The sequence below is a fragment of the Lampetra planeri genome, chromosome 10, assembly GCF_965212315.1.
Source record: "Lampetra planeri chromosome 10, kcLamPlan1.2.h2, whole genome shotgun sequence".
Classification (NCBI taxonomy): domain Eukaryota; kingdom Metazoa; phylum Chordata; class Hyperoartia; order Petromyzontiformes; family Petromyzontidae; genus Lampetra; species Lampetra planeri.
Window position 1 is genome coordinate 5,251,837 of NC_136116.1, and position 27,087 is coordinate 5,278,923.

General features: G+C 43.9%; 2 protein-coding genes across 3 annotated transcripts in view; one reads left to right on the forward strand and one right to left on the reverse strand.

Moving 5' to 3' along the window:
• Positions 1-11,142, forward strand: part of POU6F2 (POU class 6 homeobox 2) — a 33,531-nt gene extending 22,389 nt beyond the window's left edge. The window contains exons 5-9 of the mRNA XM_078598526.1: positions 1,129-1,290; positions 6,877-7,083; positions 8,022-8,193; positions 9,189-9,357; positions 10,443-11,142. Of these exons, the coding sequence (XP_078454652.1) occupies positions 1,129-1,290; positions 6,877-7,083; positions 8,022-8,193; positions 9,189-9,357; positions 10,443-11,142 (1,410 nt within the window). The remainder of the gene's footprint in view (positions 1-1,128; positions 1,291-6,876; positions 7,084-8,021; positions 8,194-9,188; positions 9,358-10,442) is intronic.
• A 4,688-nt stretch (positions 11,143-15,830) lies between these two features.
• LOC144720897 (uncharacterized) overlaps positions 15,831-27,087 on the reverse strand; it is a 92,714-nt gene continuing 81,457 nt past the window's right edge. For both annotated transcript variants that reach the window (XM_078598036.1, XM_078598037.1), the window contains 8 exons: positions 25,022-25,175; positions 24,578-24,651; positions 24,056-24,184; positions 23,339-23,380; positions 22,852-23,160; positions 20,533-20,730; positions 18,875-18,990; positions 15,831-18,230 (listed from right to left, as the gene is read on the reverse strand). In XM_078598036.1, the coding sequence (XP_078454162.1) occupies positions 18,011-18,230; positions 18,875-18,990; positions 20,533-20,730; positions 22,852-23,160; positions 23,339-23,380; positions 24,056-24,184; positions 24,578-24,651; positions 25,022-25,175 (1,242 nt within the window). In that variant the 3' untranslated portion in view covers positions 15,831-18,010. The remainder of the gene's footprint in view (positions 18,231-18,874; positions 18,991-20,532; positions 20,731-22,851; positions 23,161-23,338; positions 23,381-24,055; positions 24,185-24,577; positions 24,652-25,021; positions 25,176-27,087) is intronic.

The window sequence follows — 27,087 nt, forward strand, 5'->3', positions numbered from 1 at the left end:
GCGAGGATAGGAAAACGGGGTGAAGAGGGTTGATCCGAGGCGAGCGCATTGTGCAGTTTCTGGATGTCATGGCTGGTTAGCTTCTGTGTAGTGGCTGAGCTCACATGGTCAGTTCCCGAAGAGACATTGATGAGAATCCTATGACCACTTAAGAAAAGGGCCAAACAATCTCGGTCAAAGGCAGCTTAATAATGATGCAGGAAAATTGAGTTCATTGTAAAGGAAGAAGAAGAAATGTGTCTGAAAACGGTATCTCTGGGGCTGAAGTAACACGCCGAGGATTTAAAAGCAGCATAATGTTGCTCTGATGTGGGTGCTCGAGGATTTGTTGTGGCATCTTCACACGGGTCCAACCGGCAGCGCCAAACACTTTGATGAATATTTCAAGAGCAGGCCTGAGACATAGCGGATTGATAGGACATGATAATGGGTTATACTTTGAGGCCTGCTGACTGATCAAAAAGTGACTTTTGAATTATTTTTCCTGTTACACTGTTCAACCCGTTGTGTCCTTCTCACGTATGCGAGTGTCCTTGTCGGGGTTTTTTTTTTGCTTCAACGTGTGCCTCAAGTAACCGATCAATAGCCAGCTACAACTGTATACAGTGGGACCGACTTAATATTGTGCGTTTCATTTCCCGGCATGGCTGACAATAAGTGCAGTTAACGTTAAAGGGCATTACGCCAATAAGGGTGTGCGCCTAAATGTCATGATTTCTTTGTGCGACAATAACCATGGGATGTACGGCAGTGAAGCAATATCAGGCCACACTGCAGTATAAATGTATTTGTGTGTAATACATGGTCATAGACTACTGACATTTATATTTGTTAAATGTCTTCTTTTGTAAGATGAGCTTACACTATAACCCACATCATATAACACGGCTTTTTACAATACGTACAGAACCATTACTAATCTCAGCATCACATTCATTTGTTGGCACCAAGAGCCTCCAAGACATTAGATCCCTTCGCTGTGTTGTGGCATATGCAACTAGTCTCATTCCAAGCCAACCGCATGCACATGTAGATGCCGCCCGGCACACAAGGGGCTCACATGCTCGGGCCGTGTGCGGTGTGGGAAGTTAAAGAGGCTACGTGTGGCACGGCTGCTCTCCCCGGCAGCTCGTGGGAGGCCCTCTCACGTCTCCGGCGGCGGTGGCCGCGGTGGCGGCGGCTGTCGCGGCCTCGGGGTCCCTGCCTCCCAGCGCTCACATTTTCGCCGGGGCGCTCGCCGCGGGCCTGCCCGGGGTGGCGGGTCAGCTCATCACGAACGCACAGGGGCAGGTACGTGACTCGCAGCTGGGCTCTGCTATCATCTACATGTCAAAGCTATTGCGAGGATCATGCCTTGACCTATAGCCAGATATGCATGTAATAATTATTAACTTTAGCTAATCCTACTCCCTCCCTTTGATGCTGCTAATCCTGCATAATGCAAGGGCAAATTATGACTTTGAAACCCCCCCGCCCACCTCCTACGCATTCCACAAGTAATGACTAATCACATATCTGCATTTCCCATAAATATGCTAAATTCCTCTTGATATGCAAACTCTTTGTCAAGGCGCTCTTCCCCCTCCAACCCAGCTTAAATATACGCTCCAAGCCTGGTGGTGTTTCATTCAGATGCTATCTTTCCGACAGACCTGTTCTTCACCTGAGGACGGCTGCTTGCGTTGTGGCCGAAACGTCGTGAGAATTATTTTTATGTTTTATTTTTATTATTTTATTATTTACCTTCTACGTGACTTTACCGAAAGAACCAAGAAGATTTAGTCAAACATGCATGCGGTGTGGCTGCTGCTGTTTTTTTCTGCTCGATTATGACTTATTTTAATTTGTTTGTCACGTTGAGAACTCTGTTATTGTCATGCACTAGGTTAATGACATTCTTGATTTTCTCAATGAAGTTTATTGTTTTTTGGAGTTTCTTTATGGCCTTTACAATTATTTCAGTAATTAAAAACGATCATAGATTGGCTGCGTGCATAGCCATTTTTAAAGCCACATTATTGTCATCTCTGTTACCTAATTAAGGATAAAGCATGACACTTTATGAAAGAGGTGTGGAGTTCACACCACGTGAATTTTAGTAAATCACACGAACACGTAGTGCCTCCACTCTCAATAGTTATTCACGGCTCGTATCGGGTTACATTTTTGTTTTAACCTAACCAACAATGTGCACGTTCTACCTACTTTATTTTCTTCCCACAGGGTCCGAATGTGCACCCTAAATGACATAGAACCCAGCTATAAATCCTGTGACAGTGACAAAGAAAGCAAGCTCTTGTGGGCAGGTGGAGAGGGGGTGGAAAAAGTGGTGCTTTTCACTATTTTTGTACTCAATAATTTAACCAGGTCTGAAAAGAGCACGGCCATTTTCTTAGCTTTTTTATATTCTAATTAAGAGAAAGTGCAACAGAGAGCCCACGTTTGCGTCTTTTAACTCTTGCTCGTGATGGCTCAGTAATTGGCAACATGAGTGGCGTGTTGCGGGCCACCGTGCAATAGATTAGGCGGCAGGAGGCGCTGCCTAGTTATGCGCCCATCGATCGCCAAGTGTGAATAGCTCCCCACTTAGGACTTTGTAATTAACTTAATGGAGGCTTGCTCATTAGCCCATGAATGGCACGCATGCATGTGTTGAAAGCTGCAACCGTTAATTTGTTATTTTCCATGCCGTCTAATTAAATTTCGATTGAATAAAAATCTGCTACAAATTCCCCATCTTTATGATTACTATTCACACGGAGTATGTAAGTTATGTGTTACTGTATATTATGAAGTGATTTTAAAATTTGATTCATTGGGAGTTTTTCGTGAGTATAGCATACATCTTGCATAATATGGACGGCTTTTTAACACGTAGGCTTTCGCGACCAATATCATCCATAATAGAAACAGGTAGGCTTCTCCACAAATCTGGCTGTCGCCTGATGAAGCGTGTTGTAATTACTGGCGAAACGTCGTACTCGGATTGTAAATGTCGTGGCTTGGCTCTCCAACACACCGGTTAGTGCTGTACTAGTGACGAATTGTCATGTTCTGTTTATTGACAACTCTTACTAGTTGGCTGTGTCGGGTGGTGGCGGGTTTAACGACACATTTATATATTTACGCGATCTAACCCAAAAAAAATCTCTTATGGATGGATGGCTTTGTACTAAATCTGTTAAACAACACAACTTACTCTGAAGATATATTCACATTAGAAATGACTGACTTTTCATTCCTAAAATTATTTGAGAATTTAAATATTCTCAGCCAGATATATTTTGTAATGAATCATTTAATTTCCATCAATAAATAATGATGTAATAGGGGGAAAAAACATGTAAAATGCCAGGAAAATACCGACACAAAGTGCTTTTAGTTGGAGTTATAATTATGAATAAGACATGCAAGCCAGAGCAGGAATCTTACAGCTAGAGATGAAACATAATGTACCCATCTAAGAAGGCTTTTATATAAATATTAACTTTTACAAAACACGACCTTAAATCATTGACGCCACGCGCGCTCTCTTTGGCTGGTACAATGCCACCGACTGATGATAATTATTGCATTAGTTCCATATAAATACTTAAATGCATTCATATGAAACTGCCGCTTCAGCAATGTGTAATGTATTCTGCTACCCTAGCCCAGTGATTTGATTGAATTAGACACTTGGTGCTAACAATCGTATGCCGTAAACAAAACTGCCGTGTTTATCGCCTGTGCAGTGGGCATTATAGCCGACTAAACGTCACGTGCACTACGCTGCTTGATACAAACGTTAGTGATTGTACTTAAAGGAAGATGCAACGCAAAGTAGAAAATATCTCATCCTTTAAGTGGCATGCTTAGGCTGTGGGCGATAACTGCCCGTTTACGTATTAATACTGAAAGGCATTGCAGTGACGGAGCGAGAGCAAAAGCTTAAAGTTACTTAAGTGTCTTTTTTTCTCATTTACAAAGCTTTAAACTGCGCTAGGGAGCCTAATACACTGCCTGAGTGTGTGTCGTCAAGGCATTCTATATTATGGGTTGCGTATTACTTTAAGTTGTGTTTGATGAATGGATGCCAAGAGGAGAGTAATTTATGAAAACATATTTCCATTCTGTAATTTCAATAAATATCATTACACAACAATACACAGTGGCAGTAGGCATTAGTTGACATTTGCTATGGGAATGTTACCTCATGAGTAACTACAACACGGTACATGCTGGATGAATATGTAAATGCAACTGCATCTCAATGTAGCTGTGTCATCTCTGTAAATAGTTTAGATCGTTTCTGTATGTATTGTATTTTATTACTGTATGTTATTTAAGGCCTCGTTCATCGAGAGCCTGGATGATTGCATTAGTTTCCACCGAATAAATGCCTTCTCATGGCCTACAAAAGCCAGCCATAATGGTATTTGAGATTTGTCTTAAGAATCCAATGATCGAATGTATGTACGTGGTCAATGTGATTCTTAGTTGATTTGATAAAAGTAACAAAAATAACATGAGTCATGCGATAAGATACGCCCTCACCAAAGGCTATTCATGGTGACATTCGAATATATACTGTAAATGTAAAGGCAGCCAGACCTCCCCAAACGCAGGGGTTATGTTCCTGGAAAATTCTGTTGGGCAAAACCTTGTCCGACGAATAATAAACCTTATGGGAAAAAACAGCTGCGTTTCTAGGTCAAAAAATGATCACCCCCTGCTTCTTTTAAATAATTTTATGTTTTCCACCCATGTTATTTGTACAGAAGGATGCTGAGTCGCTCTCCATTTCTAGTGTGTACACTCTTTATTTTTCAATGTCACCTCAACACCCCATCCCCGTCTCCATTGTCTCCATTCATTGTCCCGCACCGCGGCACTCACGCCAAACGTTCGGCCCGATCTCTTGTCACTTTGAGCGTTCTTCTTGGTTCTTTCGGTAAAATCACGTAGAAGGGAAATACTCAAATAAAATAAAACACAATTTTATTTTATATATATAAAAAAAAGTTACGTGACTTTACCGAAAACACGTAGAAGGGAAATAATAGAATGAAATAAAACATTATTTTATTTAATAATGTTTTATTTTTATTATTTTATTATTTCCCTTCTACGTGACTTTACCGAAAGAACCAAGAAGATAAATCCCTGCAGTCACGAAAGCTTTAAATCGAAACTTTGAGCGTTCATGATTCGCCATCGAGGCGTCCGTGTGACTTGAACGGCCTCAACGAGTGGACGGCTCGATGCATGCGGCGCGATATGCGAAGTTGTCGTTGTGCGTGTTGAGCGCGTGTTACATTATCACACGGGGAAAAAAACACACACAGACCAAAACATATACATCGTCTAGAAATCGTTCTCACAGTTGATTCATTCACATCTCCCAACGGATGCAGCACTATCACGTGTCGAGACGAAATATCACCCCCTTGTTCAGGAAAACAGACCGTGTGGTAGGGAAGCCGAAAAACGCGTTCGATAAATCCGGGTTGGGTCAAGGTTTTTATATAAAAAAAACGAGCTATGTTAGATTTTAGTTGAAGACCTACTGATTATGACAGCCAAGGGAAGTTAACTACAGGGAAAAATATAGAAGAGTAGACTGCAGGGTGGGGTTCAGCAAATTTGAGCACAACAAAAGTTATGTACAAGTTTGTTGGACAAAAGAAGATCATTGTTGGATGAACACAACTGGAAAACACAACAGACAATGTATAATTATGGCAGTTATTGGAGGAACTTTTAAGTGCTTTTTGATCAATAGTTGTTGATAACAAGAAGCAACATAACATGGTTCCTACAGAGGGAATTTTCAATCAGTGTATATTTCCTGCTATGGCATATGGATGTTGACAGAGATAACAGAATAAAAAGTTGAAAACTGTGCAAAGAAGCATTGAAAGGTGCATGCTTGGCATTGCATTTAGAGACATAAACGTAAAGACATGGATCTGGAGAAGAAATGCAAATTAGTAGGGAATGACTGCTCAGAAAAGTGAGTTTAGTTAGGAGATAAAGTAGGCTTGAGGAGTAGAAGGGATAATGGCTGATGGATGAGACTGGAGACGGAATAGCAGACGAAGGAGCGAAGACGGCCGAGGTCCAAACCATGGAGATGGAGCTATAAGATTAGCACATTTGCATGACACCAAGATGTACTGCAGGATCGCAGCGCCGTGAGGGATGGCGACAGAGCAGGGGGGCAAGCCTTCATCCAGCAACGGATTGGCCCTGGCTATTGATAATGATTAAATGATGATTAACAAGCTTTTATTGGTACTGGCCACATTCGTCACTGTCATTACATCGATTTATTTTGACAGATAATGCTTTACCTCCTAGGCTTAGTTCCCTATCACTGCCAGCAGCAGTCTGCGTGGGACACTTGCTGAGGCACCAGCAGAATGTGCGTGGATTATTGGGGGTTCTGGCATCTCAAGGCGTGCGCATCCCAAACACTTCAGGGCACACGAAGCAGGAATCAAAACACCATGCTCTTTGGTTCTTTCGGTAAAGTCACGTAGGTATAAAATAAAATAAATTAAATCACGACGTTTCGGGCGCAACACAAGCGTCCGTCATCAGGTGGGACAACCACAGCAAGAAACAATTGTTGAAGTGGTTGTCCCACCTGATGATGGACGCTTGTGTTGAGGCCGAAACGTCGTGATTTAATTTATTTTATTTTATCCCTACGCGACTTTACCGAAAGAACCAAAAAGTATGGATCCCTGCAGTCACAAAAACTTCAAAATCTAGATTAAAAACACCATGGTTTTGGCTATTGAATGCGTGACAACAACAACAACAAAAATCCCCGTGACAAGTTAAATTCCGCGATGACCTCTGACCGATAACGCCCGTCTTCCCACACAGCTCATCGGGACCATCCCACTGGTCGGGGGAGGGGGGTCAGGCACCGGCGCAGCGGGGATGGGCGCCACTGGGCTGCCTCTGAGCCCCCAGCTCCTCACCAACACCCAAGGCCAAGTGGTGGCCATGTTGGTGGGAAACCAGATCCTGCCGGTCCTCAACCCGCAAGGCCTCACCCTATCCTCAATGAAGGCGCCTGGGCAGCAGCAGGTGCACGCTTGAACTGGACATTGCACATTCTCACGATGCCATAGAAATTAGAAGAAAAAAATACTTATCAATTACATCTTTAAGACGTACTATTTGTCACTCGCCACTTGGCATGTCTGTGCTCAACAACCTTGATGAAAAAAAGTCTCAATTATTGGGGCTAATAGGGGAAGGGGTGGCCTGGATAAAACAAAAACACGGATAATGCAAAACATACGCATATTAGGCTATACAACAATACATGTTCACTTACAGAGTCGATGTGCAGTGTCATTTGTTGTATTTCTTTGCTTCTCAAAGTCATTGGTGTACCTGCCGACATGTTTGTGGTCATTGAATCACTGGCACTCGATGAGAAAGGAGCGACTAAGACTTAATTAATTGTGGACTAAGACGTTTTTTTTTCTCGATACCACAGTTAACCCTCCATCCACAGGTAATTGAGAGATAACTCCATCGTGGAGGTGGCTTGGTGGTTAGAACATTGAGCCGACGTTGCAGAAAACCTGGATTGGAATCCAGGCAGCTACCAATGCATAACTGGGTGCTTACACATTGTGGAGTTCATGTTCTCAGCCAAAATGATTGTACAAAAAAAAACTCCATCATATCAAAATTGTTGTTTTATTTTATATAGCTTATTTCAGCTCTGACAGCCTGTCAATCTGTGCAGGGCATTAAAAGCTGTGCCCCTGCTATGACTAAAGAAGTCTATTTGAGTGACTTCAGAAGGAGTTCTGTGTCACTACTTTGTAGAGCCATCATATGACACGGGTGACATACTTCTAACTGTAGGGTTGTGAACGTAAATTTAATTCTTACAGCTTAATGCCAAGAGAAAATATAATTGTGATTATTTTTTTTAAATCAATACACTTTGCATCACGGCCTTTTGTTGCGTTGTGTATCGCTCTTACGATCTGTGCTGCTGCATCCAGGTGCACGGACAACAAGGGGGACAAGGCTCCACCCCGCCTGGCCTTCTCCACGTAGTTCCACCTGGGCCCGGGTCTCTGGCGCATGGGCAGGGCGGGCTGGGTCAGAGCCCCGGCTCGTCCGCCCCACAGTCGCTGTCTCCCTCTTCTCCGAGCGTGGGGCAGCTGGTGAACAGTGAGTCTTTCGCCCCAAAGCCTCCCATGGCCACACGCAAAGCGGCGGGGAAGTGGAGTCAGGAGGATTCAAAGTGGTGAGCGCTGGTCGCTCGCTCGCTGTTGCTATCCACATGTTGGCTATCAACAACAAGGCAACTCCTATGACTAATTGGGAATGGGACGCAAGCGTAGGATTGATCACCCTGTCGCTGGCCGCCTTTGGGGAGGGTGTATAGTATGAAAGGCCGAAACACCCTAGGAACCAAAGGTTCACTACTGACGATGCGCTCCCCAAATTTCACCAGGCTCACTGTTCATGAACTCTTGGAAGTGCTTGCACAAAGGATAGTAACATCTCATCCTGTGTTTTTGGAATCTAATGTGAGCCGACACCAGTACACGATTGATAGCATTCGCTAAAGTCGGATTTGGCCACCCTGTTGTTTAAACATTTCAACAAACTGCCTGGTCATGTTGCAAGAAGACTCACAACCTTTCGGGTTTATCTGCCTCCCGTGGTTTCAACAATTTTTACATTCTGCATTAAAGTGTGTCATCAGCAGGGCTTAATTTCTCACCGAGGTTGCTGGTAATAACATAATTAATGCATTCATTGTTACACGTTTTCCTTATTGAAAATTTATGCCAATATTAAGTGATAATGATTCCATGTTGCAGGTAGGCTGGAGAAGGCACTATTATTATAGACATAATCAGAGGTTTTTTTCCTAGTACAGTTCCTAAGCATAGGCCCACAGGTCCAAAATGCCCTGCTGCCTACAACAAATAGCACTATTGAAGGTATAGTTGATAAGAGTTAATACACTTATTGAAAAGTCAAGCAATGCGTGGACAGAAGCAGAAAGAGAAGTGTTTAGATCTGTAGTATGGTCGTTGAATGGATGGTGGTATACTGGATGTGGGGTGTCGAGTATGGATATATTGTCAGCCCTGGACAAACCCGGCTGCAATTAAGCCCTGGTGATCAATGTGATTGTGTGCCCATTCTCGCAGACCCACAGGGCCCGTGCGGAGAGGTGGATGGTGTGAACCTGGAGGAGATGCGCGAGTTCGCCCGAGCATTCAAGATCCGTCGCCTCTCGCTGGGCCTGACGCAGACTCAGGTTGGACAGGCACTCAGTGCCGCCGAGGGCCCTGCCTACAGCCAGTCGGCAATATGCAGGTAAGCACGACCACCGCGCGGCACACCTTTTTAGAATTGTAAATGGACGTGGAGACACTTGCGCCAATGCTGTCCAGAGTTTTAGCATCCCAGTTATGGTAAGATTTGATGACTGGCAGCGTGGTGGCGCACGCCTGCGATCCAGTGCTTTGGAGACAAAGGTTTCCGGATCATACTCTTAGGTTTTTTCGGTAAAGTCACATAGGTAAAAAATAAAATTAAAATTAATGAAAGTAAAATGAAAAAAATCACGACGTTTCGGAGGCAACACAAGCTTCCGTCTTCAGGTGGAACCGTCACAGCACGATTGCTGTATCAAGTGAAGAGAAATTCTAAGAGACCCGACCTTGAATATATACTGGTTGAGGGGGGAGGAGCCAAGATAGGCCCCTGGATCGGAGTTTTGTATTATTATTGTAGGGTTGGTGCAGCTGAGGCTGCTGCTAGGAATGAGCCTTTGTTGTGTAGACTGGTTTCCGGACCACGCAGAATCCTCAAACTTCAAAACACACTGAGCACAATTTGGCCAGATGATGGCGGTACAGAATATGGCTTCATGAAGCCAACCACACCTTAAATTATGAGTAGATATTCTCCTGGTTCTCCAGTTTTCTACCACATGCAAAATCCTTATTTAAAATAAATTGATCAAAAAGCACAAGTTATAATACTCTTCAAAAATTGTTTGAGACTCAGTGCGACTTTCCTGGATAAATACCGTTGTAAGTAGTTAATTATACATTAATTCCTCATTCTTTGACCTTCACTTTAAACGTCATGCAAATGATAAGTGATGAGTATTTATGTATTCGCCCAAATAGATCAAACATGTTTTTTTTACATCCATACTTTTTACACTAATCACTATAATTCAAACGCAAGCCTTTGGAAATATATAATTACCACTAATTACTGCAAATATTCAAATGTCAGTATTCAACTGCAGTTATTTTAAAAATATATGTTTTTTTTTTATGTAAACCATACATTTACCCTCACCAAACACAAAGCAGCAGAAAATTTGTAAAGCAAACTGTTAAGGCAGTCGGCCACAAAGTGAGACTTTTTTCTCCAACTTCTGGCAGGAACGCCCTCCTCATGCGAGCCGACTTGTTCCTGCCGGCCTTCGGAGCAGCAAGAGCTGGAGACGCAATTAACGCGAGCGCTAATAGCAGCAGCTCTCTCGACTCCCACGGGGCCTCAGGAAAACTGAACCCTGGGCTTTTATGTCCTGCCAGGTTCGAGAAGCTGGACATCACACCCAAGAGCGCGCAGAAGATCAAGCCTGTGTTGGAGCGCTGGATGGAGGAGGCTGAGGCCCGCAAGCAGGCCGGCCTCCAGAGCTTGAGCGACTTCGTGGGCGGCGAGCCCTCCAAGAAGCGCAAGCGTCGCACCTCTTTCACGCCCCAGGCGCTGGAGTTGCTCAATGCGCACTTCGAGCGAAACACACACCCCTCGGGCCAGGAGATGACGGCCATTGCCGAGAGACTGTGCTATGACCGCGAGGTTGTGCGCGTCTGGTTCTGCAATAAGCGGCAAGCACTCAAAAACACCATCAAACGTCTCAAGCAGCACGACCCTGCCACACCGCCACCGCCGCTGCCGCCACCACCACCACCTGCGCTGCCAACAACGTCGCAATCTCTGGTCGTGCCACAACCGGCAACCGGGCTGCCAAAGGTGGTGGTGACCGAACCGGGCCCTGGCACTTTTGAACATGCGGCATTGTCGCAAGGCCTCACCAAAATCCCAGCAGAGGAAGAATCATCTCACGGCTTTGACTAGCTCGGTGTGGATTATGCGCAGGGAGACCAGGCCACCTGGATAACTGGAATGGACTCTTGTTTTTGAAGAATTAAAGATCACTTTTTAACCTGAAGATAAGAAAAAAATGTTTTGATTTACAGTGATTTCCACTATTGGGGGAAAATATTCCCTATGCTTGTGTTTTTGGTTCTGTTTAATTTTGATGGTAAGGTACACCTTCGTAGCGTTACATAGATAACTGAGCTTTGTTTGAGTCATACTATTATTGCACATTTCTGCACATTTTCTGAAGGTTAACGTTTTATTGCCAACCTATGTCTTTCCGCTTAAAGTCTTCTACTTTAACTTTTGTGCAAATTATGAACAGCTTGTGTTTTTTTCTTGACATATATTGGAAGTATGGCAAAGTGATGGGAACAGTCTGGTTTGAGAGTATATGTATACACATGCACACAAAAATGCCATCACAAAGCTTTATCGACCATCAATGATATTGCCAATCTCTTGCTATTTTCTATGCAGAGCTTCAACTGCAGAAAATTTGATTTTATGGGAAATGTTTGACTTTTGGTCTTTTATGCGTATTTCAATTTTTGTCCCAAAGAGTGGTTTCTTAAGGTCTGGCCTTTACATTATTACAAGTGTGGTCAGATTTTAATCTGATGGGATGTGTATAGGTGATAATAACAAAAAAAACTAGAGGGAAAACAAGTGAAAAAGGCTTTATATACAGTATACCTGGTTGGATGTGTTAACACTTTGCATATATGTAAATGTGACTTGTAGTGAATATCCGCTGCGTGATGTTAAAGCTTTAATATGGAATTACTTTATTCTGATGACTCAGCCAAAGATACCTTAGCAAAACCAAATCCGTTCGTACAAGGCACACTAATAGCAAAGTGGTGCTCCATAGCCACACTTTACTCCAAAAAAATTATAATGAGAATGGACACATCTGGTTACGTGGTAGCTATTAGATGGATTTTTAAAGAGTGTTTGTAAAACAGAAATAACCCAAAGTATGTCACAAATGCACTTCCTGGGCTGATTGGCCCAGAGTGTTGCCCATAAGAGACCTACACAGCCTGCAGTGGGTGTCTTGTAGAAAGCAGACTAACTTGTGACCCTGACAGTGAAAGCAGTTGAAGATCATGAGAAACACATCATTTCCCAGCACATTCATTGTACGCTCTCAATCATCGAAAAAAAGTAGATATTTAATCCATTTAAATCAATTTCATAATACGTTTGCAGCATTGTTGTTGCATCGCTCACGGCTGTGGACAGGGACTGCCACGTGTTCATTTTCTTGAAGGGATCATCTTAGTTCCGGAGACATCGAGTTACGCCACTGAGCAGTTCACTGCATGTCCCGCAGCATCACAGAGCCCCATCACACCATGCAGGCATTGCAGTTGAAGATAACTGCTGAGCTCCATCTCCCTTTGTCACAGATGGGCGTGATCTTAGAAGAAACCATTAGGGCCTCTCACGTTTAATGCGTTGACCTCTTATCTCAGAATTGCCACCAGCAGTTGAGTCAGTCTGAATGCATTAATCAGAAACTGCCTTGCACAAGATGTAAAGCCAAAGGGAAAGGTTGCAAAGTGTAAAAATCGTAAAAACGCTTTATTTTAAACAGAAATTGGTCAGCTTTAGGAAGGCAACACGATCCACTGTCGGAAAGTCTGAGGTGCATTGGTTATTGGCAGTTTGTACCCTCATGCTGTGTTGTCATCCTTCAAAATGACAAAAAGGTGGCTGTCATGTCCACTTTACGTATAAAATGATCCCAAGATTTATGACTTTGCAAGGCCGCAGTTTGCTCCTGCGATTACCGTGTATACCTTTCCGAAAGAAACACTTTTATCCACCTACGGTCAAAATATTCAACTAAATCCATATACCAAGCAGCAAGAGTAGTAAAAAAATTGTTTCTGAGTTTTTGGTTTATATTGAACCAATTAAATGTTTTTGAAACAGTATCTTTCATCATATGAGATAATACAATACTGCATCATTGTATTCGCCATATCAGCCTTGTAGTTGTCAGTAAAATTCAATTTAGATATGAATACAAATTAAATTACACACCAGTCCACATCCACCCGCCCACCACCATAGATGTGCACAGTCAATGGTAAGGGCATTAAATTAGCAACCTAGATTCTCAGGACTGCTTACGTCATTATTTTCTCACGATGTACAATGTTTGTATACAAGTACTATTAGAACATTTAGAAATGGAAATACTGAACAGCACGCAGTTATAATTTTTACTGGTGTTGTAAGGCTTTGATGCAGCATACATGAGCAAACGATGTGTTTTCTGATTAGCAACACAAAGACGCCATATAAGGTGGCACATAGCAGTGGTACTTTTTAACAGCGAGGTCATCATGCATTTTTTTCCTGGCCAAAATCCCCATACATCTCAGACAACTATTTAAATAATAAGAATCTTCATACCATTTGCAGCCACATTTCCTCCTGATAATAAAATTTTCCCACCCACCAAAGAATATGTCCCAGTCATGAGAGGTTCTCCCTAAGTAGTTTGAACGTTGCTGGTGTACCAATCACTCTGTATGGTTCTACATACACCATCATACCCAAACCATACGAGCTTAGGTTAACAGTGACAAAAATAGAGGACTCGTGCATGAGACTACCACAGTGGATGTGTATATTATATATGCTAAAGCTTTAACCAAAAAGTATATTTCTGCTGTTATATATCCTGTAATGCCTTTGCAGCAATTCCTCCAGCTGGACCAAAGCACCTCCTTTCTATCAACCGTTTGATGTTATTTACATTCTATTTGGTTAAGTAAGCTTTTTTCATATCATTTTAAATCAATTTTGAAGGATTGACGATTTATGGGTTAAACTTTAATGCCAAGGAAGTCAATCGCTCTAATTTACCTCAAACCCTGCATTCTGATTTGTAAAATCCTCAATGCTCTACCAAATATTGACATTTGCTTTCACACCTGTAACTATAACGAAACCCATAAATGAGAATACGAATAATAACGTTTTGCAGTTTAGAGGGGAGTTACAGCAATGGCTTGTAATTCAAGGAGCCAGCGCAGATCCTCAAGCATCTGATGTCTGAACATTGGTCAAAGTGCCAAGATGAAAAAAAAGTTAAGCAATATAGAACGCAACAAATTCTATACTCAACACAGCCTCAAAAAATACTGTCAAAAATGTAATGAAAAGATTTCTTGAAAAAAAGATGTAAGCATTTTTTTAAATGTCTTTTGTATATGTTTTTTTTTATCCAGTTATTTATGTGTTATTCACCTTTCGGTATTTCTAAACGTTCGGGCAAAAACAAACGTGCACAGCGCAAATAGAAGGAGGCCTGACGCGGGGCTAGCAGCACAATCGTGTGGCCTGACGATCCCGCTCCTCGGGGTCGGCCGCTGCGTGATCGCTCCTCAGTGACGTCACGGCACGTGTTGCGGGAGCTCGTCGTGGACGTGCTTTGTAAGAATCGCGCGGCGGAAGAACGCGGTGCTCGAGTGACACGTGACACGTGCTGCGTCTCACGGTGCTCAAGTGACACGTGACACGTGCTGCGTCTCACGGTGCTCGAGTGACACATGCTGCGTCTCGAGTGGCACGTGCTGCGTCTCACGGTGCTCGAGTGACACGTGCTGCGTCTCGAGTGACACGTGCTGCGTCTCACCATGCTCGAGTGACACGTGCTGCGTCTCACTGTGCTCTAGTGACACGTGACACGTGCTGCGTCTCGCCGTGCTCGAGTGACACGTGCTGCGTCTCACCGTGCTCGAGTGACACGTGCTGCGTCTCACCGTGCTCGAGTGACACGTGACACGTGCTGCGTCTCACCATGCTCGAGTGACACGTGCTGCGTCTCAACGTGCTCGAGTGACACGTGACACGTGCTGCGTCTCACTGTGCTCGAGTGACACGTGCTGCGTCTCACTGTGCTCGAGTGACACGTGCTGCGTCTCACGGTGCTCGAGTGACACGTGACACGTGCTGCGTCTCACGGTGCTCTAGTGACACGTGACACGTGCTGCGTCTCACCATGCTCGAGTGACACGTGCTGCGTCTCACCGTGCTCGAGTGACACGTGCTGCGCGTCACGCGGGAGGCTTATGGGACAAAGAGAACGGGACGCTCTCGTGAGCTCGGCCACTTGGAGAGTGACGTTGACGCCAGGAGTGTACTCACGGTACATCCGCTTGCCGGGTTTGATGAGTAGAAACCAAAGCTGATCCTAGACTAGGACTTTTCATTTGCTGTGTTTAAAAATGTAACGTGCTATGATCTGTAGATCTTTTTTTTCCCCAATGTCACGGAAACCTTTGTACAATAAATAGAAGTAGAAAATGTGTATGCGAGTAACTCATTTGCTGGGTCGGGTAAAGCTGCAGCCATCTCCGATTTTTTTGCTCAACGCCACTGCAGGAAGAAGAGCCTCCAGGAGAGAGCGAGAACCCCCTTCACCGAGGGTCATTTTGGCCTCTTATTCTATGCTGGTGAGACATCTTCTAAGCTATGGGAGTAACCACACTTTACTCCTACTACCCGCGACCTGCCAAGTGACGAACTTACCCCTCGGTAACAATAACTTATTCCAGGCTCATGAGCTGTGAACGTGAATGGAAAAGTGTAACCACAGCAACTCTCAATCCACCTCAATTGAGTCAAAGGCAAGAAGCAGGTCAGAGCCCCAACACTTTATTAAGTGTCAGTGTGCACATGCAACACAGGCTACACTCTGGCTGTCGACTGTTGCTTTCAATGTTACCATGGGACCAAAATGCATGATGTGTCGTGGCATTAAGTAACAGGTGAGAAGTGCAGTGCGAGTTCTGTTAGGTGGTCAACATTAACTTGGCTCTTAACGTGTGCTTGAATTACTCTCGAAAATGCTCCCAATGCAATCCAGAACTGCACAATTACACGTGCGTCCTCAATTTCTTCACACAACTAGGAAGTCGATTGGCACGTTAAAAACTGCAATGCGTTGCAAAAATATACTGTTTTTAGTATCTTTGAAACTTATACATGACATGAGAATGTAAAATAACGTGGTTTAAAACTTAATCATATTCACGGTCATTTAAAGAGGAATATGATCACACAATGAATTCGTCAACTTGACAATCATTCAAGCCTTGCTAGTAGTTAATACAGCACCATATAAGAAATACTTGTGGAAGAAAAAAACAACTTTTTGGTAAATTTTTGCGCAATGGAAATATCCATCGTAAAACCCATTCTACAGAGCCCAGATTATAAATATTGGATACATTTTGAAGAATAAACATTGCAAAAAGGGAGTGGGAAATTATGTAAAAAAACAATCAATGCACACATTTAATATACACGATACAAGACCCACAAAGAAGTGCACACATTCAGTATGACAAGGAGACTGTATGCCGGACAGGTATTAATACAACACTAAAGGGTCGTTATTGGTGAAATACTTTTGGAAATATTTGCAAACAAATCTCAGAGTTAAAAATACAGTTAAATCCGACAGCTACAACGGTAAATAAAATGCAGTATAACTGGTAAAAGCAAGTGGACTGATATCAAATACAAATATTTTTAAACCGATTTCAAACCAGCTCAACAGCATAAAAAAAACGCTACGTTATTTTAGCACTTTTTTGCCAATATAAAAATTGCTTGAATTTTTTTCATTGTGATTTTGAATCTATTAATTCAGGGTGAATTTTTTTTAAAAAGTCATTTACAATGATTTATCTTTCTTAGGATGTCAAATTTTTTAAAAAATTGCATAAAAAAGCATAACTATTTACATCTTTGTTATTTTGTGAGTTTTACACGAAAGAATCAAACTTAAAAACACGCATCATTTCATAGGGTGCATAGAAACAAATGCTTGGGTTACATTTAAATCCAATTTTGAGTGGTATGAAGGCAAACATTTACCGTAAAAATTAAGATCTTAAGAGGATGCCTCAGTTTGTTGTGCTCTTCAGCATCTTATAAAAAAAAATGTTAAGCACTCTGGAAGTTTCTAAAACGGTCAGATATAGTTACTTTGCTATTTTTTATTGTATCTGCTCGTAGTTTATCATAAACAAATTTTTAACACATTTTGTTGAGACGTGAATTCACAGACAATGAGAAAGACAATTTGTCATGTAGAAGGCATGACCAAGGCTGATCCATTATAAATTACAGTGTAATGATACCGAGGGCCAACGGACCAGAGGTCAACAGTGATGGCAGTGGCACCTGGAGCAGAGTCATGGGTAAGTAAGCATCTCACTCTACCTCTCACTCTACCCTTCACGCTACCTCTCATCATCCTCAAAATGGCAATATTCACCTCGTTTCCCATATTAGGCATCATATATCCCCTTCGGCAACTGGCCGGGGATCCACATGGTCCCCAATGCATCATGGCCCAAGAGGGGCCACACAAGCCAAATAACCCACCTTGCAGTCCACACTGCGAGATATATCAAAATCAAACAGCAGACACAGATGACAGTGAGCGATCGTTTCATTAAATGTGCAATGGGTACTTAACTTTTTCAAACAACATACCTCGTACCGTCAGTGACAGATATATATAGTTGTACGCACGTACGTTTGAAATAACAAATGTACACATACACAAACACATACCATAGTTGTTCTGCCACATGGACTCGTGTGCGAGTGAGGTGAGGAAGAGGAGGATGGTGATGATGTGGAAGAGTTGGAGTAGGAGGTGGCAAGAAGTGAGAGAAGAGGGGGGATAGTTGCAGGAGGAGAAGTGGTTGGATGAAGAGGATGAGGAGGACAGAGAGGAGGAAGATTGTGATGAAAAGGAGGAGCAGGAGGGGAGGGAGGGCATCATGACGAGGAGGATGAGCGCTCAGCGCCGGCGGACGTGCTCGTGAGCGACGCTGTTCTCCATGCAGAGCACGGCGAAGCTGGAGGCGCAACCATGCGGCTGCTGCTGCAGCAGGCGGTGCGAGGAGAGCGGCGAGGCCTGGCCCGTGACGGCCATCTCGCCCACACGCCACATCTCGCAGTACTGTGTGACTAGGCGGCGCCCTCGTTCATCCGAGCCGTGCCACACCACCTTCTGGGGCCTGAAATTAATATCATTATTGCCGTCAATGTTATTCACAATTTGTAAACGTTTACGGGTTGGACTCCATCATTATTATCATCATCAGCCTGGGTCAAACCAGTGCTGAAATAATGTCTCCCCAAGCGACTGCCATCTCTAATGATTCTGCGATGTAGTAATCCACCTAACGTCTGCACACCAGATAATTGCATCGGTCCATCTGATTATTGTACTTATAGTAAACTAATTGTTTATATTGTTTTATTGTATTTCTGTGTAGGATCTCTCTCTTTGTCATTCTACTCATTACTGAGTATCTATGATGATGTAACTGTGATATTTTTCACCAATCTATTTGCACAATACATTTTTTTCATTATATTGTTTTTATAAAACCAGATATTTATTCGTATATTTCTTCGTGCAGTAATTGGTTGTTGTGTACATAGCTCATTGGGCTTTTGCTTCACATGTTAAACCGTTTTTAAAGCTGTTTGATACATAATGACATATAAAGTGCTTTTAAAATATAAAATACTGATAATGATCACAAAGATAAAGAATGTACGTAACCATGCAAACTATTGCGCGTTAATATTCAGGCACATGCATTTTTCTTTTACTCCACTATAACAGCGCTATGCAAGGAGGTGCAATTCTTACCAGGCCTGGTCCGTCAGGATGTTGCGGCCGTCGAAGGAATAGATGGCAGCATTGGAGTTCATTTGTCCACCGGACCCTGAGAAAATCTCCTCCCAATTCCTGAAGAGCACCTCTCCCTGAAAAGTAAAGAAACCAACATATAAACACACACGCACACTACTACTACACTGCAAAGCGGCAATCCATTATGCAAGTGCCAACGATTTACGGGATAAGCGTCGAGCTGTTCTCTTTCTAAGGTGGCGCTCGCGGTGCTGTCGTTGAGAAAGATTGATCGTCTCAGCATCTCCGCACAGGCTCTGAATGCGTGTGGCACCACGGAGGATTTCACCAATGAGCCAGCGGTCTCTCATCGGCGCCAGGCTGATTATGCGAGTTCACACGCGACACACGGTACATGTTCCAGCTCTTTGCAGAACGTCACACAGGAGAGTGAACGGTTAAAGCTTGGGTTACTGCAGCACTCCCATCATTACCTTGGCTGATTTTACTTCTAGTAACAAAGGCTGATTTGTGGGTTTCTCACAATGGAATGGAATCGTGTAGAATATTGCTTTTTGCAATGAACAGAGATGGAATGCTCGTACCAATCCCATCTACCTAAGCAACATTTGTTTAACAAGCCCAACTCTACTGATGAGACCTGGACTGGAAGGTCAAAACGAGTCCAAAGTTTGATTGCTTAAACACATTTTGCTGTATATTGGTGTGGAATGCCAATAGGCTGATTAACTAAACATCTGTTTATTTATATGTAGCGACACAGAACGAAGTTTTGCTTATATACAACGGAAGCAGCATATTTGCACCCTGGATATAAACATCAATAGAGTGAGGAAACTGCTAAAATCCCACACCCTGTCACGGGCTTTGATGAGATTAGGTGCACAGCTGTAAAAAAAAGCTTCCTCCTCCTTGGGGATCTCACCTGTTTCAATCAAAGGCAGTGGCTATGGATAAAACATTTTTTGTTTAATAAAAAACACGAACGCAGCCACATCTCAAGACAATGTACACCAAAGGATGAACATCACGAGATGATGCAGGTGAGCAGGAAAGAAACGAGGGCTTTATATTTTTGTAAGACAAATTTAAGGCCAAGATTAGAGATTGTAGGGTGTAATGGAAAGAAAAGTTAAAGGGTTAAAAACGAATGCATGGCTGGTTGTAGGCAAAGGAGAAGCCAGCAGTAAAAACGGTCAGGTGGGAGTTTCAAGCAACAAAGGGCCACAGCACAGCCGTGAGTTTCCACTGAGCAGGGGTTTTGAGGAAAGGCCTTTGTTACTGGAGCGGAGGGGGTACACAAAACACAGTGAAGCTACAGTGTTGCAACTTAACATTTTGTCTGTAGATCGATTTGACTTTTTGGCTTTCCCTAACAACAAAATTTTGTAAAAGTGGCACGTTATACTTGCCAAAATGTGCTGTGACATGATTCCTGGCAGATATTAAGAATACTGTATCAGTTTACTACATTTAATACTTGCTAAATTGTCGTGACATTTTTTACGAATTTAGAACGTTCTATCGAGCGACATTTCCTGAATTTCCGTGCTTCATTTGGCAGCTTTCCGCTTCAAAGAGTCGGCAACACTGAGGCCGCCTCTAATAATGGACAACCCAGAGCCGCGTGACAACACGCTCTTCCCGGGGCTTACCTTGAGGTTGATTATGGGCATGGAGGCACGGTCAGCCCGGCGCACGATGGACGCCAAGTCCTGCACCTTGGAGGAGAGGAAGGCGCGGTATGTGCCGTGCAGGCCGATGGCACGCGCCTGCTGGAAGCACTGGAAGTCTGCACCACGGATGCCACGCATGTCCCCCGTCTGCGGGGCGTTCAGCGCTATCAGGTGCAGCTGCGGGACAAAGGACGAGCGGGGAATGGTGGACTTTAGCAGGTGTGACACGCAATAGCAGAAGGTGCTATAAGAAGACTGTCATTGTCATCATCATCACCATCAGCCATGGTAAAACCACTGTTGAAGGCCTCCTCCCCAAGTCGCCACCACCTGTCACGATCCTGTGATGCAACATACCATCCAGCGCCTGAGCTAGAACTGATCTCATCACTCCATCTCCGCAGTGGACGAACCTCTTTAATGCTTTGCTTTACTAAGACTCATAACTAGGATGGTTGAGGCTTGGAGAGGCCTTCATCCAGTCGCAGATTGATCTTGTCTAAATATGAAGCTTTAAATCGGAACACCGAAGGTCATTCTAGAAAAAGCTAAAGAATTTACCATGTATATTTCTCATCCAATATTTTTTTTTATTTTGTGGCATATCTGTCGGCATAGGTGATCATAAGCAATCATGAAAAATACTGTGGGAATTATTACATCAACAAATATCAAAAGTGAAAATGGCAATATTTATCATTACATGGAAACATTGTATATTGGTATCTTGAAGATCTAGTTCTGCTCGGTACTTGGATGGTAGTTTGTTTTTATTAGTGACGCACTCTATATAAAAAAAACAACCTCTGACCTCTTGGCAGAAAAATAAATCCCTTCCATGCAGGGGGCTGGAAAGAGGCAAATTTACGGTTCTCTAAACGTGATTTTGAGCACGAACATTTCCTTTCTCTGCGGGAATCTCCGTCCAAAAACGGGACCAACAAGCAGTGTAAATATTATCTCCATTTATCACAAAATAAATAAACTGGTAAATAAATAATAAAACAAAACAAATTCATTTTCCCCCTGGAGACGTAACAATATATATTTTAAAAAATTAAGCTCTTTATTGTCCTGGGACCCCCCTGTGGTGCTCCTAGCATACACGTGCCGAGAGGGGCAGCACCGCTGCTGAAAGGATGAAGGTGACAGGGAAGGCAGCATCGAGACGGAGATGATGAATGGGGGCAGGCAGGGCAGCTGCTCCATATAAGAGTCGTCTGACTGTTCCACCTCCCCTTTGCAGAGTTCATATACATGGGCAAGTATTCTAGAGAGACTGTACCTCCCTCATGCGACGAAAGAAAACATTAAATCTATATACACTTCCATGGTGTAACAGTTAGCACACTGGACTTGCAATGCAGAGGCGACCGGTTCGATTCTATCTCCTGGCGCGGTCAGGTGAAACAATGGAGCAAGTTCCTTTAAAAGCCCACTGCTGCCACCATCCAGCCAAATGTAAATATTGGTGCACCACATTTAGTCAATCGACAGGTCTCACATGTGGAGGGATAAAGTGTGGGGACTTCCACCTTTTCCACGATGTCTGCTCAGCATGGAAGAGTAGATCAGATATAATCTAGCAGGCCTCTCTAGAGCTCCCTCGAGTGGAGGCCCTTCCACCAGCAGTGGCACGAGAAATAAGTTTCAAGGGCTGCACCTTTACCTTGTGTTATATGTATTTATCAATAATCTTGCGTGAGAGTTATGCATTGAGATGGTTTAATATTTTATTTATTTATAGCCAGGTGAAAGAGTATTCAGGAGGAAAATCGTGCATACAAAGGGGATGACACTCAATGTCCGCACAAATCCGTTCATCAACCATTTGCTGTTCTGCCATCTCGTGACCACCGTGAGTTTGGGATTTTCTAAAATTTGAGGCACCCAAGAAACGCTGCTTCCAAAGCACTGGATTACAGGAGTGCGCAACCACAGTAAAGTCACTCCACCACACAACCACTCCACCACACCAGCATGCTACCACTCCACCACTCCACCACACAACCACTCCACCACACCAGCATGCTACCACTCCACCACTCCACCATGCTACCACTCCACCACGCCACCATGTTACCACACCAGCACACCACCGCTCCACCACGCCACCATGTTACCACTCCACTACTGCACCACGCAACCACTGCACCACACTACCACTCATCCACACTATCACTCCACTGCTCCACCATGCCACCACCAAGTTCAGCTCATCTCACAGTGACAGATGCTGCCACACGGGCTTCTTCTGCACATGAGTCACTCTCTGGGCTCACTCCGGCTGATGCTCACCCCGTGGTGGCTGGTGCCAGCAGACGAGTGACCAGCGTTGATCTCATGGTAGGCGATCCCGGCCGATGTCAGGCCGACGTTGCCCGCCTGCGGGTACCCGACGGCGGGCGACGGTGGGCCCAGGTCCCCGCTGGGGTACGCGATGCCTCCCGTGTTATGCCCCACGTGAGATGGCGACAGATGGTTGCTGCCCAGGTTATTGTTGCCGTTGTTGTGGTGGTGGTAGCTGGCGTGCCCACTTGTCGGGATGCGGTCCACCACCGGGAAGCTGGGCAGCGGGTTTATAATGTTGAGCACATGGGACGAGGCCTGTGAAGTGATAGCAGTGACAGCAGCAGCAGTTGTAGCAAAAGACTATTAAATGTTGTGACCATGTTTTTAACTGTGGTAAACATCTTTCGCACTGTGCTTCAGAGAGTGATTGTGTTGTGTATTCGATGGAAACAATACAGTAGCAATGCGTTAAAATAAATCAACTGTAACTTACAACAACTTCGTCTTCTCTGGGAATGGGCAGCACTTCTCCAAGCTGTAATAAATACAGGAACATTCATTAACAAAATAAAAAAAGGATGTTCAAATTGAGCTACAGGCATCATATGACAATACAGAAAGGAGTGCTTGTTGTGTGCTATGTATGTTGAATTTTTGTTATGTTGAACTTCTTTCACACCATACGTAGTCAATCCTGCTAATCGGAGGTGTGGTGGAAGGTCAACTACTACAGCAATGAAGACGACGAGATGGATCTCAGGGATCATGAAGCTGCATCAGGTCAGAAATGGCGAGATTACGGAGAAGACAAGGGTGGTAACCCATCTCGGACAACCTGAAAGAAATTCAACTAAGATTGCTAGGACAATATTGTAAGATAGAAGGAAAACCAAATTGGAATAGTCGTGATGAACTTTGAAGCATCAAGGCAGAGACCGAGAGGCAGGCCTAGCGAAAGGTGGTTCCGAGTAATGAGCTAGGATTATGAGGGCTGTGGAGTGGATGTGGAGATGAGCCAGGGACAGAAATGAGTGAAGAGGATCTCAAGAAGAAGATGCATCATATCACAAAGGTTTGTTGTGAAACCAATTTTGTTGTTTTGTTCCAAAGCAACGAGACAAAAAAACCAACATAAGAAAGAAAGGAGAGTTGGGAGTGAGCTTGGCGGTGCATTTTGCTGCATGACGGGCCGGGCGGCTGCTGCACTCACGTAGAGCTGCCTGCATCCGTCGCGCACGCGCACGTACGCCTCGCCACGCTCCACGACGTACACAAACGAGCCCTCGGGGGCGGCCCGTGACCATCGCACCATCGCCTCAAAGTTTTGCACAACGGTTGCCTTCAGAAGAAACAGACGTGAAAGAAAACACACGAGCATCACAAACCGTTACGAGCGCGCATTAACACGGACTGGACCACCCAACGTTTCTGCACTGTGGAGCACAGTGAGGCAAGTTCAGTCGACGGAACTTTGCGAGCTGCCCACTTCTAGGCTGGTGCTGTTGTTCTCAATCTTGTGCCGCACAACTGCCCTCTGCGGCGCTCCCCTTCGCTAGACTACAGCAGGCCATCAGAATGGGTTGAGATGAGACATGGTGTAAGGTGCTTTGAGTTTCTGCAGCATTTATGCACGCCTATAAAAGCAAATCTTTATCCTAAGACGAATATGTTTTTGTTACACCAGTCAAGAACAAAAGAAGACGAATGTAAGCAGTTATGTTTGTGCACGTACCCCTTTAGCTGAGCTGGCTATGCCTGGGGGACCGGGAGGTCCAGGAGGCCCTGCGACAACTGATCTGTGATGTTCTGGAATGACGACAAGTTAACAACAAATAATTGCAATGACTGAAAATGACAATTTCATGCTGTAAACTGGTTTAAAATTGATTCAGAATGAATGTCAACTGCAACAAATATACATTTTACCCAATAAAATAACCTTATGCCTCTTGTGGACATTACATTTTTTTCATAGAAATATAGAAAAAAAAATCCTCTGCCACAATCCACGCGAAATTTTAACAGCTCCTTTTGTGCATGTACAGCCTTTGTGCATGTCAAATGTGAATGTTTACTTTATCGGTTATTGACTGGCAATTCACAAAGTAGTTTGGTCTCGTATTTTAGAATCCCAATACAGCCTCTTCCAGGTCTCGTCGCGAGCAAGGACACTGACCAACAAAAGTTGTTCCAGGAGGTCCCGGCGGTCCTTTCTGCCCAGGGGGCCCAGCCGGGCCTGGTCGGCCCTCAAAGCCAAAACCAGAGGGCCCGGGCGGGCCCGGGGGTCCAGGGTGCCCTCTTGGGCCAGAAATGGCATCTCCTTTGGGTCCCTAAAAAGAAAAAAAGAGTGGTAATCACCCAGCATTGGTGAACTGACGTAGTGTTATACAACGTCATAATGAGCAGCTGGAAGTTTCCCAGATGTGGAGAGCGATGTTGAACACACGGTACAACCCAACAACAAAAAACGCGCTGCAGAGATATATATAGCAAAAACGCGAATAACACACCATAGTAATGATGGATTTTTATTACCTTAATGTGAATTTAAATAATACTTTCATGGCAACAAAGTATTTTTGTTCACTTATTGTAATTATACATTTATATGAACAGCATATGAACTCAACATATAAAAACAATGAAAATTCAGCATTGACCTCATTTTCAATTCTAAGTGAAAAATAAAACAAGGATGCTTTTAGTATCCCCAAGAATTTTCATCACTCTTTGTATCCGCATTGGCAGGATATCTTTTTTTAAATTTCTTTGCAATGGCCCCCTATCAAAATTGTATTAGAGTTTGTGGTCTGGCTCCCCCTGCTGCGTTTTATAGTTAGGTCGAGCGGCGAGACCCAGAAACGTGGCCACTCTTGAGAACACTTGACCATACAAGGTGGGGGGGGGGGACAACGGGCGTCCGGGTGTTGAAGTCAGGGATATTGTGAGATGGTGGAATTACGACTCTTATAGTTAGGTCGAGCGGCGAGACCCAGAAACGTGGCCACTCTTGAGAACACTTGACCATACAAGGTGGGGGGGGGGGACAACGGGCGTCCGGGTGTTGAAGTCAGGGATATTGTGAGATGGTGGAATTACGACTCGTGTACATTCATGGCTCTATTGACAATCCAATGGTAGACGGGGGCCTTCCCAACACCTGAGTAGCCAAGTCGCATCTGAAAAATAGCTATATAGATCAGTGGGCTTTACCTGGTAAAATAAAAAAGTTTTGAGTTTATTATGTACCTGATCTCATCCTAACTTGAAAGCTAAGCAGGTATAATCCTGGATAGTGCTTGGATGGGGGACCACTGCACAAACAAGGGGTCATAAGGCTTACGGGCCTACATGGGGGCAATTGAGGACAGTGCAGGAATATCCATTTGTTGTACTGTACTTCAATGTTTTCCAGGTCTTACGCTTCCTGTCTTCACGAATCCGCATTGACCAACGTGAAGTACCGCAGTCAAATAACCCTCACGATCCACTCAAATGATAGCTCAACGAAGTGGCTTATCACGTGGAAATGTACAACAGCCAAATACTCTAAAAGCACGTTGATTCTTAATGTGGAGCGAAAAACCCGAGGACCCGGAGAAAAATCCACCCGACCACGGGGAGAACATGCAAACTCCAAATATATAAGTATCAGGGTCAGGATTGAACCCACGACGTCCTGCATACCAGGTGAGGGAGTTAATATCTCACCACCATGGCAGGTGATGGAAACAATTCAATATAAAATAAACAATTTGCATTATGCCCATATGACCGCTACACCTGCATTGCCTCTCGACATTGCCTCACTTGTGATTATGCTGATACTGACCCAGAAGCCAGTGGCTGATTTACAAACTTTAACAAACTGTTAACAGTTTAATTCCTTATTCCCACAGAACACCGCAACGTCAATTTTTTTGCCCTCAAGGCTGCATTTACAGAATAGGTGTTTTACGAACCAATGAGGAAAAGTGGGCATCTGTCCACTAACTTACTGCACAACATCGCAGCTCTATGACTGCACGTTGCCTTTACAGCCACGCAAGCCTGACTTTACAACTGCACGAGTTGTTCACAACCGCATGTAATAAAATGCCCTGCGCTACGAGCACAGAGTCAAAAACAATTTCCACTGGGTTCTTTCACAATGCAGACCCGGCTGATATTGATGTATTTGGTCACGGTTGCTGACTTTAGTTTCTGCTACTAAGATGAATGTTAATTGGAAGTATTTATTGT